The following is a 13,216-nucleotide window of genomic DNA, read 5'->3' as shown; positions in this document are numbered from 1 at the left end:
TTTTGCACTAGGCGATCTTCATGGTGAGGCCAACTTTTTGGACAAGTTGGCAATCATACACACATGACATGATGACAATTATGTGCTAGTTATACCGCTACTTAGTGGTACAACTAGTTGCCTGAGAGACCTCACACACAAACACATGTGCACACATTACAGTGGAAATCAAAATGTTGGTGAGTTTGGCAATTATCAATCAGAATTATCGAAGACCTTGCGAGAAAAACAACAACATAAGAGAAGGCACACTCAGGTTGGTTGCTTCCATGTCTGGATATCACATGAGAATGAGGATAAATGCAAAATAGGGATAGGATTTTCATCTGAGGTATACACATGAAGATACCTATTACACTCCCTGGATCAGCCAGGACTAGTGTTTTGAGAAGTCCAAAACCCTCATCTATAGAGTTAAATCTCTTGGAAGTTTGAACACATTAACTTTAATTGAAGAAAATAGTCAAACGGAATGTGTTTTAAACAGGAAACATGCCTCCTGTAAACATGAAATGAATTTCCTATTATAGGAAACGGGTTTCCAATTTTTTGGAACCATGTTTCCTTTTATATGAAATTGGTCTCCAGTTTTGCAGGAATCATGTTTCATTTATACGGAGCAATGTTTTAAATATCAACGATATCGGCCGATATATCCCACAATATATCTTGTATCCCACCTGTGCGATACGAAACGCATAGGTAGTGCGAGATATCCCACACGTTCGATCTGGTGAGCATTTTTTAATTTCAATCATTTTATTTTCTGTAAATCATGTTAAATTAGTGTCAAATTGTTACAAATCCATGATTTTTCATGTTTTGCATGAAAAATCATTGATCAGGAGCTTCAATTTCGAGATTTGGAGATGGGCCAAGTTGCGGAAAATTGGAAAAAAAAATCAAAATTTCCCAATTTCTCGAAAATCATTTGCAATCTTTGTGTCCAAACATAAAATCAAACATGTATGTAACCTAATCTAGTGATTCTTCTTTTGCTTTTGAATGTATTTCTTGTGTTTCCACACGTCTTCTTACATTTATAAATTATATTAATAGACATTGAATATACTTGCATCAATTCAGTTAGACAATGCATAGATTAGGACCCCATACAAAGAAAACCTATTATGTGTACTTGTTTTTTGTAATGTTTTGGTTTACAAGTGTGTATTGATGTCTTTTTTAACAATCAGTAAAGTTTCATTGAAAAATTCGACCAATTTCCCAATGTTTCCCCATTTTTCCAACAATAGTGATACATTACACGATACAACCGATATATCTCATGCGATAACCGATACGTATCCGTATCCCAAGAATGCGATACATAACGCGATAACGATATTTCAAACATTGATACGGACTGAGTTTCCTGTTTCTCAGAAGTATTACGTCTCGGATTTCCCAGTGAAATATGAAGTGCATATAGAAATCCATGAAAGGCCTCATTGTAACTATGAGATAGAAAAAGAAGAAACTACTGTAAGCACAAGCAACATAAATATACATGTTGTTCGATTCATGATCAAAAGATTTTCTTTCCCATTACATAACTATAATCAATCTAGAAGGGGATACTTGCACTAATTTCTGATTTTCTTTCCATTCCTACAGAAAACCCTTTTGAAGCCATCGAATCTATTCACCATGCTTGTTGAAGGAGATTGGAAGTGAGATGGACACCAAGGAAAACGATGTTTCCAGGATAAGACGAGTTCACAATCAATAGATTTCTCACTGTAGAAATCACTTCAAATCCCCAAAAGGGAGGATCTGCAACTTCCAAGAAAAAGATGTTTTTTTACCAAATCCATGGATTTGCAACTCTTCCACTTGAAATGAGATCAAGGGCCCGAGTTGCTGAAGCCCACAGCCAACTGGTCAAAATAGCATCCACCTGTCCACATTACTCATACCAATATCCAGCCACACAAAGTGAGATCCAACAGCCCAAATTGCTCTAAATGACATTTGATGGCGTAAAGACAATTAGGTGGGGCCTAGACAAAGGCCAGTTACAGGGATCAATGAACAAAAACTACTCCATTTAGTCCATTATGGATTGATCAACAAAAACCCCATGTCAAGGATCAATGAGTAGAAAAGCTAGATCAAAAGCAATCATGGAGTGTCAGTGGTCAACGTTTGAATCTCGCGGTAGACAATCAATGGCCGGATCTAGCAATTTATAGCAATGATTGATGATCAATGGTTGGCAAACAGGAAGAAGGTGCTCACTGTAGACAACCTCATTAAGAGAGTTATGGTCCTCCCAATAAATGCATTATGTGTATAACGACCATCTTTTGCTCCATTGCTAGGCCCTCCAAATGCTCTGCCTATTTTACATGCCTTGTATTCATCTTTTTGTCATTAATGAAGCTTATCAATTTCCATGCAACTGTTGCCTTGTGCATTATCCTTCCTATTGCATATGTTCATGTGGAAGGTGATGCAGCCCAAAGACCCACAACGTCTTAACGCACTTGGCAGCACAATCATGTTATTTGCATGCCACACAAAAATGTTACAAAACCATAGGTCTATTGCTTGCACCTTCCTGCTTTACAAGTGTGCTACTAATGTTATAGAGATGGCTTCTCCAACTAAACCTTGTATTAATACTGAGTTTTAAAGAGCACAAAAAATGGATAAGGATTACCTCAGTACTCTTCAATTCAGCACAAGCATGAAAAGCAACATGATAAACTGTTAATTGCCTGTTGAGAAATGCCCGTCTATTCACAAATTCCGCAGTCGGGATATTGTACAATTCTTCTTCAGAAACGCCCATCATCACATTTTCTGCAATATCGCTTGAAGCTTCAACAGAGGACCACCCTTTCGACTGCTTGACAAGCTCAATGATCTTTTCCATGTACACATTCCATTAGAAACTCATTCCACTAGAAACTGAAACATTATTAAGGAATGCAAGTAAAGAGTACAGTTGACAGCAATATATCACATACTTTTGTAGTTGTATCATCTGATGTATTTGTAGGTGGCTTATTTTTATATGCAGCTATAAGTCCAGCATAGCAAAACTTGTTTAAACCAAGACCAGCTGCAGTCATATCACGAACAATTGCATACCTGTAACATTAGCAGAACCATCCAATCAGCTATTCAATTTTGCAACACATTCAGGCAATTAGGATAACAAAGTTATTAATGTAACTTCCATAAAGGCAAATGAAACAAAGAATCTAAAAAACCAATTAAATGAATGGCCAGTTCAACCCATTCAACTATAAATGTCACAGTTGCTTTGGGAGGACTAGGAGATGGCAGATAGTCAATTCACCAATTGCTGTGTGGCTAGAGTTATGAGGAACCACTTTTTCTTACTATTTGTGGTAAATTTGTTTTCTAACAAGAAGGTTAGCAAATTGATTGCTGATAGTGATGACAGAGGATAGGTGCTGAAATCTGAAATTCCCGCCAGTCCACTTGCAAATGCCACCAGTATGCCAAAATTCCATTGACCAGAATCTCATGATCTCAGATTTGTTTGAAAGCTAATTCAATATGCCTTCAAACGGTTGTTTAGCACTTGAAACATACCATGAGAAATATGTCATGAAAATAAGGGCACCGAAAGTTGGCACTAGACCTCTTTTCCTATTTCTTCACTTTTGCCACTTCAATGCTCTTGCATCAACTCTCCCCTGATTGGAGATCAACTCTCCCCTGATTGGAGATCAACTCATCCTTGAGAGTTTGTACCATGGTTTTCTTTTCCATCAGATTAGGTACTCAAAGCAAAGTCCCCTGCCTCTAAATAGCACGAGTGAAGCATACTTTTCTATTTGAAACTTCAATCATAATGAACCAAGTATCTTCCTTCTCATACTGAGAAATCTTCCTCCATGCAAATTCTTTTATATTCCAAAGCAAGATATTTCTCCACCTTATCTTGTTCCCTACTTTCATTATGGATGAGAATATATGTTTGTCGGTCTATTGTGCCTTTCACATAATTTTCCTTTTCTTTATTTTTTTCTCTCTACACCCATCAAGTAGCCATAACAGAGTACAATTTATTGTCATTGGTTCATCCTTCTTAAATCCCCTGGCCGCAAACTCTCGTATATTTTGCAGACTAGAACTCCTCTATGTGAGACTTGGATTCATACTCCACTCATTTTTCTTGTACTTCTTCTTTCAAGAGCTTCATGGAATTTATGATCTTCTTAGATATAGGCTTCATTATGAATTTCTCCCCAACCTTCTTCAAAGAGTCCTCCCTCCCTCCCTCTATTGTACTTTGCACTCACTTTTCTAAATATTTTTCTCTACTCCAGTCAAGTAAGGGGGTGCCATAATAAAAATTTATTGGTGATGGGAATTGCCTTTGGTTCATCCTTTTCATATCCCCTGCCTCCTCCTACACACTCTTGCTTGTTTTGGAGACAAGAACTACTCATATGTGAGACTTGGATTCAAACTCCACTCTTTTTTCATGTCCCTCCCTCCCTTCATGGGAGGTGTGAGCCTGTTATGTTAAATATTTTGAAGAATAGTTTGAGAAAGAGACTTTTATTGTGAGCATTTGTTTCTGTGGGTGGCATGTGTTGCCCAGATCTAAGCATGGCTGGCTAGATCTTCCCTATTCTACCTTCTTCTATGTCTTCATTGATTCCCTTTGCCACAGTCGTAAATCTGGATTTTTTTTCCCCCCTACTTTCAGTTCAAATGTAGTCTTGGGGTTCAGGAAAGAGAGTCAGATTGTGGATCGGACTCCAACAATGTCAACATGCAGTTACTCAAGGGTTTGTTCACTCCCACTGTTACAAAACCCCGTGTGATGGAGATTATCTATTTATCTACATCAACTATGCATAGATGAACCAATCAGTCGCTTCAACACCATTGATGAAATGGTATGTAAGTGATAATCAACAGCTCAACTAAACTGAATAGCAAGAAAAGGTCCCTTTTTCCAAAGGTTAGTTATCAGTTCATGAGTCATAACTTAAGATTATGAATAAAGGCCACTGAGTAAGCCACACCTTGGAATCTTATTCGAGATTTGTATAAATGAAATTAGAGAGAAGGATAACGCCCTGACTTTCTTGTGTGAGGATGACAAAATGCATCTCAATAGCTAAACAGGAAATTGATTTTTTTTTTATTTTTTATTTTTTTTGCACGGCTGACCAGATGTTGAAGATTATCACAACACCACATGCACGTTTGAACTAAGATTCAATAAACTCCAAATAAAAGACGGAAACATGGTTTCAAGGATTACACAATACAATTCCTCAATTAGAAGGGTTACTTAGACATTTTGTTCTCCTCGCACATAATTTGATCATATGATTATTTTAATTCGAACCCATGACCCACCCTATCTGACTCATTGAAGATGAGGACACGCCAACTAAAAGATATTGAGCTTTTCAAATATGGGAGGGTTGTTTCCTTGTTTATCTATATGTGAAAGGACCAGCTACTTGAGGTATTTTGCATATGTTGCACGTAAGAATTGGTGTTAAGCAATGTTTGTTAATGCAAAATTCCATCAGGTGTAGGGAAAGATATTCTCTCTTTTGATCTCAGTTAAACTCTTAGACCACAACTTGTGGGAGGAACTAATGCATAGATCTTAGTTGCATGATTCAATCCATTCACCTACACTCACACTACAAAGCACGAATTTCCGCTTCCAATTTGGATTCTCATAGAAAACATGATTCTCCCTCTAATCAAGGGTCCAACTTAATGCAGGGGCATTTTCATACTAGGCTCGAGCGGGGTGGCCTATGAGATGCAGGGGCACACTCGGGGTGGGCGGCCCATGTAAGGCGGGTGGCTTGTGTGAAACAAGGTCTTCCATAACGGTAACGGTGACTGTAACAGCCACCACCGTTACCTTTAAGACACAGGGCATAACGGCTGTTACGGCCCCGTAACGGCCATTACGGTCTCTCTTTTTTTATTTTTTAATTTATTGAAAAACTCCTGAAAAACCAGTATCTGCCCTAAATGTTGATTAAAAAGTATGAAAAACCTATATATGTCCCATAATAGACCATTACGAGGCTATTTGGGCCTTTATAGGGGATGTAATGTGTTGTTAACGGCAATTACGGGTCATTTTTTTCCATAACGGCTGTTACGACCCCGTAACGTGTAACGGTTGCCACCGTTACCTTTACGCAATGGCCTTTACGGTACACCATGAGCAAAACCCACGTGAAGTGGGGCCCATGAGGGGGGTTTGGCCGAGGTCCTAACCCATGGGATGTGGGGCTTAGGCTATGAGATAAAGGGATTGATTCGTCATGCTCTATCAGTTCGAGCTTTTAGAGCAAGTGGTTAATTGTCTTGCATCAAAGTAGTATCAGAGCGAGAGGTCTCGTATTCGAGACACCTTCCCGGAGGTGATTAATGCAAGGGCGTTTTCACACTAGGCTCAAGTGGGGTGGCCTGTGAGATGCAGGGGCACACTCGGTGTGGGCAGCTTGTGTGAGGCAGGTGCCTCATGTGAAGTGGGGCTCACAAGGGGGGTTCGACCAAGGTCCTAACCCATGGGATGTAGGGCTTGGGCTATGAGATAAAGGGATTGATTCGTCATGCTCTATCAGTTAGAGCTTTTAAAGCAAGTGGTTCATTGTCCTGCATCACAACACCTACGAATAGCATTTCCTAATTAGCTTCTACAGATGGGATATATTTCTATTTATCACCTATATTTATACATATGGAGTTGTTTTGTTACCAAGAAAAAGAGAATCATTCATATAAACATAATTTTAAAAATCAATCATATGTTTGCAAAGACTTTAAGAAAGTCTCACTTCCACAAAATTGAATCTTCTAACTACTAGATACAATGAATTCATGTTCCAAAATATATTTTTATACAATAATTCAACGACAAAAGATCGAGTGCTCTCAACACATTGCAAGTTTTTTTTTCCCTGACAGTCTAAGTGTTCCCAGGTGCATCAAGACAATTGGATGGTCCAATTGGTCGGTCTAGACCATCCATTGGGCCAAGCACACATTTCGTCATCAACCATGCAAAAATTCGCTGATTGGATGATCTGATACTTCCATAAGTTGGCATTCTCCATATTCGCCTTCCCTTTTCCAAGCCATGGTATGATTAGGAAAGTCCGATTAAAATTATTCTTTAGGATCGTAAGTGATCCATGCTGGAACTTAATCATCCACTTTTTGTTCAAACAATCTCAACCATCCATTTTATAGGCTATTGATCAATTGTTAGAATAATTAAAATAGACTTTTGCATGGTATCCAATAAAATGTGTTCTAGACCTTGAACAGTCCAGATTGATTGAGCAGACTATCCAAGAGTGTCCCAATTCAACTAGGATCACTGTAACACATAGTACTCTGAAAGGACTACATCATTCTCTAATTTAAGATAACTATACATTCACGTGTATATATATATATATATATATATATATATAATTTTATAGTCATTATTAGATAGGTGTACGGATGGTTCCTAGACACTTTCAACTTCCAACTTCTCAAAAACAGGCAATTCCGACTCCAGCATCATGAAAATAAGGTATTGACCTCATTTATTCACATCCATTCTCTCTTTTTCTTCTTCTTCTATTATTTTCCCATACATTAGTTATTTATGGAGGCTACACACAAGACGTCACCAGCTATTCATACAGATCTAGATGAAAGTTTGTCATCCAACCCCATAGTAGTGGTTCTGAATTTCATTTTCCATCACCTGCTAGTTGTTGTGGCAAAATTGTCTATAAAATAAAATGCTTACATCAAATGCACACAATTAGTCAAACAAAAAATGAGATTTATCACGATCATGGTTTTAAAAATCAGTTACAACTAGTACAGTTAAAGGCGCTAAGTGCACTTAGAAGCAATTGCCCCTAGAATGCCCAAAACACCTAGATGCAAGCCAAGAGATTCCAGGCACAATTTTTTTAAGAAAATTATATTAATATCGTATATGTTATATACAAATACAAATTGATTTTTTTAATAGTTTTACTCTAAAATTATTTTTTGCACAATGAAATAAAACTAGTTGTAAGGTTACGCATTTTAAGCTGTCATAGTTAGACCCCACTTCCAAAAACTTACATCCCCCCAAACATTCCAATGAATCCACAGAACCCTAAAATTCCAAATTTCCCCAATTTTCCAAACCTGAACCTTATTTTCACAAAATTCCCAAATCATCTTAAGGCATTTGGATATGTGGAATCCAAGACAAGAAAGGAAAACACAATAATTATCGGATGATGATTTCCATTTTCCATAAGAAATATTGAAATGGGTTCTAATTTTGAATTCTTGTTTGGGTAGCAAGTAGAAATCTCAAATTCCTCTCACAATATTCACCTAGTTTCTTGCACCAAGTTTCCAAATTATGGAAAATTGTAATGATTTCTTGGTGCCAAAGTGGAAATCTCATATTCCTCTCACAATACTCACCTAGTTTCATCAACTGTGCATTTGTTCATAAAGCATGGGATAGGTTCCTTGCCCTTTTCAAGATTTCTTGGGTGATGCTAGGGTCTATTTTTGAGCTTTTCCTCGCGTGACATAAGGGAGGAGCCAAGAGTAAAGGAAGGGTGGTCTGGAAGTTAGTCTTGTTGGAAGTTCTTTAGGAATTGTGGGGGGAAAAGAACAATCAATCCTTCGAAGATAAGAGTGAATCGGAAGCGATAGTGTTTCAGAGGGCTCAGTTAGATGTGTTTCTTGGGTCAATTGTATTGAAGCCTCTGACCTTAGTGAGATTGGCCCATGATGGCTAGGTAGTATTTGTAGTTTTTCGCCTTTTTGGCATTTCATCAAAAAAAAGTTCTTGCCTTTTAAAAAAACACAAATCGTCACATCAGAGGAAAACCCTTTTCCTTTTCCACTGTTTGGCATGGAATCCACGGTTTCCAAACATGGCTTTATCAAAACCCCATATCCCCAATTTTTCATAAAATTCCCCCTATTCTAAACCATTATGTTCCCTATTTTCCCCAACTCCCTCAAATTCACCAACCCAAAGTCACAATTTTGCTAAAATTCCGAAATTTTCCAACCTTAAGATACAAATTTTCAATATCCCTAGATATTCTAACCTAAATTTTCCAATTCTCCTAAAATCCCCAACTTGTCGTCTACCTCTTGCGTGGAACAAAAAGAAACTCAATTTTCTTTTTAAGGAGCCCAATTTAATGCGTAAAACACCAACAAAACAAATAAGTCAAGAACAAAATCTCATGAATTTAAACCCAAAAAAAAAAAATCTAAGAAATTGAAAGGAGGTACTTCTCATAAATCAAAACTTTGATATAATAGAAATGAGGAAAATGTGCTCCAAGCGGGTGGTTTATAGGATGTCTTTCCACCATTAATGGCAGTCTACATACCAAAAATGCCATTCTTTGAGGTACCCAAAAGGTTATATCACAACATTATGCAGCAGCAACAGGCAAACATAGGCGCACATAGGTGTTTGGTGGTAGGCACACACCCAGACACCGTTAACTACACTACACTGGTAATGATACGGAATATCAACCATACCATAACCGCAGTGTTTTAAATATCGACGATATCAGCCGATATATCCCACGATATATCTTGTATCCCACTTGTGCGTATCGGGATATATCCCACAAGTTCGATCTAGTGAGCATTTTTTATTTTTGATCCTTTTTTTCTTTTGTAAATCATGTTAAATCAGTGTCCAATTGTTACAAATCCATGATTTTTTTCATGTTTTACATGAAAAATCATGGATTGGAAGCTTCGCTTTCGAGATTTGGAGGACATGGGCCCAGTTGCAGAAAATCGAAAAAAAAATAAAAAAACAAATTTCCCAATTTCGCGTAAATCAATGGCAATCATTGTGTCCAAACATAAAATCAAACATGTATGTAACCTGATCTAGTGATTCTTCTTTTGCTTTTGAATGTATTGCTTGTGTTTCCACACGTCGTCTTACATTTATAAATTATATGAATAGACTTTGAATATACTTACATCAATTCAGTTAGACAATACATAGATTAAGACCCCATACATAGAAAACCTATTATGCGCACTTGTTTTTTGTAATATTTTGATTTATAAGTGTGCATTGATGTCTTTTTAAACAATCGTTGAGGTTTCATTGAAAAATACAACCAATTTCCCAATGTTTCCCCATGTTTCTAACAACAGCGATACATCATGCAATACAACCGACATATCCCATGCGATAACCGATACGTATCCGTATCCCAAGGGTGCGATACGTAACACGATGCCAATATTTCGAACACTGCATAACCGTATCAACTACTTAATGCAGGGGCATTTTCACACCGGGCTCGAGTGGGGGTTGCCTATGGGATGCAGGGGCACACTCGGGGTGGGCAGCCCGTGTGAGGCGGGTGGCTCGTGTGAGGTGAGCCCCACCCGTGTAAGGCGGGTAGCTCGTGTGAGGTGGTACCCATGTAATTTGGGGCCCATGAGGGGGGTTCGGCCAAGGTCCTAACCCATGAGATGTGGGGCCTGGGCTATGAGATAAAGGGATTGATTCACCATGCTCTAATAGTTCAAGCTTTTAGAGCAAGTGGTTAATTGTCCTACATCAAATTAGTATTAGAGCGGGAGGTCTCATGTTCGAGACTCCTCACCGGAGGTGATTAATATAGGGGCATTTTCACAACGGGCTCGAGTGGGGTTGCCTGTGGGATGCAGGGGCACACTCGGGGTGGGCGGCCCATGTGAGGCGGGTGGCTCGTGTGAGGCGGTACCCATGTGATTTGGGGCCCACGAGGGGGGTTCGGCCGAGGTCCTAAGCCACGATATGTGGGGCCTGGGCTATGAGATAAAGGGATTGATTTGTCATGCTCTAACAGTTCGAGCTTTTAGAGCAAGTGGTTAATTGTTCTGCATCACTACTCCCATTACATAACAAAGGGGTTTTGAAATTTTTGTTTCATAATTTCTCTCATTTCTTCACTTCTTTCTTCAACCATGGACCTTAGAAAAATAAATAAATAAATAGACTAGATCTAGGCCAATTTTGGGAAATATCAAAGGGGGTAAACTAACATTTTTTTTTCGTATTTTCAGCTCTCTTTTTTTCACCCATGCGGAATTGGCCCTAATCCAAAACATACTTGATTTAAGTTCAATTAGGACCTATTTGGTTGAACTTCAGCAAATCAAACTAACAACCAACATTCTTACGAAAGAATAGTCTGATATGCCATTGAATACATGTTAAAAGCACAAAAAAGATAGATTCTAACATTTTTCTTTTTTCTTTTTTCTTTTTTCCAATATTTTTCAAGATTTTTTGTTAAAAAAAAAAAAAAAAAAACCCAACCAATACAGATCAATATCATCCGTCATGGGCCCAATACGCCCCATATGATATCGTTTTGGTGTTCGGCAATAAGCTCACCAATACCATTATTCAAAAACTCAATCATGATACTTGGATGCATGACTCAAAATATTGGCCTATACAGCAGCAGATCTATATGTAACTATATCTAGCTGCACTGAAGCACGATATGAGGGCACATCACATGTCAGTTGTATGCACGTGCATTTTGGCAACATAGCTTTATTCACCAATATGGCTTGTTGGACACAATACACACGTGACAAGTGTCTCAACCAAGACACTATAAAGGCATCATTTTTTTTCAAATTTTCACCTTTTTTCCATTTTTTGCCATTCTTACTCATTTTGAGCTTGGGAAAAGAATGTGAGGTTTCAACTAAATCTACGCTCGTTTTAAAGAATTTTTTACTTATTACTTTTAAGAAGACGCCCATTTTAAAGATCAAAACATAAGAATCATGGGAGACTCGATGGATCAAAGCTGGTTTGTCTCCTTCGGGGGAAACTGAAAAATATGTAAATATTTGAGTTCATATAGTCCCTCTCTTTTCTTTTCTTTTCTTTTCTTTTTCAACCTTGGGCCCTAAACCACCAAATCATGATTAATTTGTGTTCAGTTAGGTCTTATTTTCTTTATCTCCAAATACTTTCATTTTTCTGGATCTGTCAATACTTTTATGTTTTTAAGCTATTTTTCCTTGAGTTCAACAGGTTTGTTTTTTTTTTTTTAATTTTTTTCTTGCAAAAAATGCATGAATTAGTTGTTGCTACTCTAGATCAATGGACTGAACAAAAAATTTGTTCATTTGGGCATCTTGGAGTGAAGTTTCGGTATTTTTGGGGATTCTGAGTAGTGAGCTAGTGTTTCATAATAGTGCACTATTGACTAGTGTAGTGCTCTATACTCTAGTCTGTATATGAAGGTTTTAATCGATAAATAATTGTTAACAATCTTATAAAATTTAAGTTCATATTTACAAATGCTTTAACAGCAAAATTAGAGATCAAAGACTCAAAAACTCAGTTTCCAGCAGGTCAAGATGACGGACAGCATTCATAATGAAGATTGATCCAATACACCATTGGATAATGTCAAACTCAAATGATAGATTCTTGTGTTTCAGTTTTATTTTTCTCTGATATTTTTCTACTTTTCTTTTCTTTTTTTTAAAGAAATTTCACACTGATATGGCCTAAGAGGGGTCCGATACGAGTGGATATGCACCATAGCATATCATTTTTCAGCTAGGTCGATATGCCCTCTTTTACCAATGTTTTAAACCATGCTTGCTTGTTAACACGACCACATCTGAGGCTTAGATGATGATGATGATGATGATGGAGATCCACATCATATAATACACTTCCCAACCAGTCATAATACCAACTCGAAAAAATATCACTCTACAAAGAACATGAAAAGGAGCTAAAAAGTAGAGCAAGAAATGGACATACACTTGATCTATGCGACCAGTTGCAGCACAGGCATTTAGAAGACAGATGTAGGTTTGCCCATTTAGTTTCACCCCACTTCTTTTCATTTCTTCCAAAAGCTTCAATTCCAGGAGACTCCAAACAAGTTAGCAATCATATTGTCAGAAGTTAGATTAATATCAATATAAAGGGTAAAAAAACACAACAGAAGTGACGAGCAATCAAATCTCTCAATCCATTTAGGTTAATTTCTCCATATCAATCTATATATTGACGATAATATACAGTAAGGAATCAAGCAGGGAGAAGATTTACAAGCATCCGTTTGAATTATGCAACAAGCCAGCAACCATGTGTTCTCATTAGATGATAATTGTCGGCTCTCTTTTCCACAAGAAAAATAATAGGGGC

At 37.6% G+C, this 13,216-nt stretch overlaps 1 protein-coding gene across 1 annotated transcript in view; it reads right to left on the bottom strand.

Moving 5' to 3' along the window:
- The window catches only part of LOC131246150 (pentatricopeptide repeat-containing protein At4g35850, mitochondrial), a 68,592-nt gene that overhangs the window by 42,146 nt on the left and 13,230 nt on the right, over positions 1–13,216 (bottom strand). Inside the window, exons 5-7 of the mRNA XM_058246054.1 lie at positions 12,827–12,924; positions 2,976–3,099; positions 2,666–2,872 (exon numbers count right to left, since the gene is read on the bottom strand). Coding sequence (XP_058102037.1) covers positions 2,666–2,872; positions 2,976–3,099; positions 12,827–12,924 — 429 coding nt within the window. The remainder of the gene's footprint in view (positions 1–2,665; positions 2,873–2,975; positions 3,100–12,826; positions 12,925–13,216) is intronic.

This window comes from Magnolia sinica, chromosome 5 (genome assembly GCF_029962835.1).
Source record: "Magnolia sinica isolate HGM2019 chromosome 5, MsV1, whole genome shotgun sequence".
Taxonomy (NCBI): Eukaryota; Viridiplantae; Streptophyta; class Magnoliopsida; order Magnoliales; family Magnoliaceae; genus Magnolia; species Magnolia sinica.
Note: the sequence above shows the minus strand (reverse complement) of the source record. Positions and strands in the feature narration are given on the sequence as shown.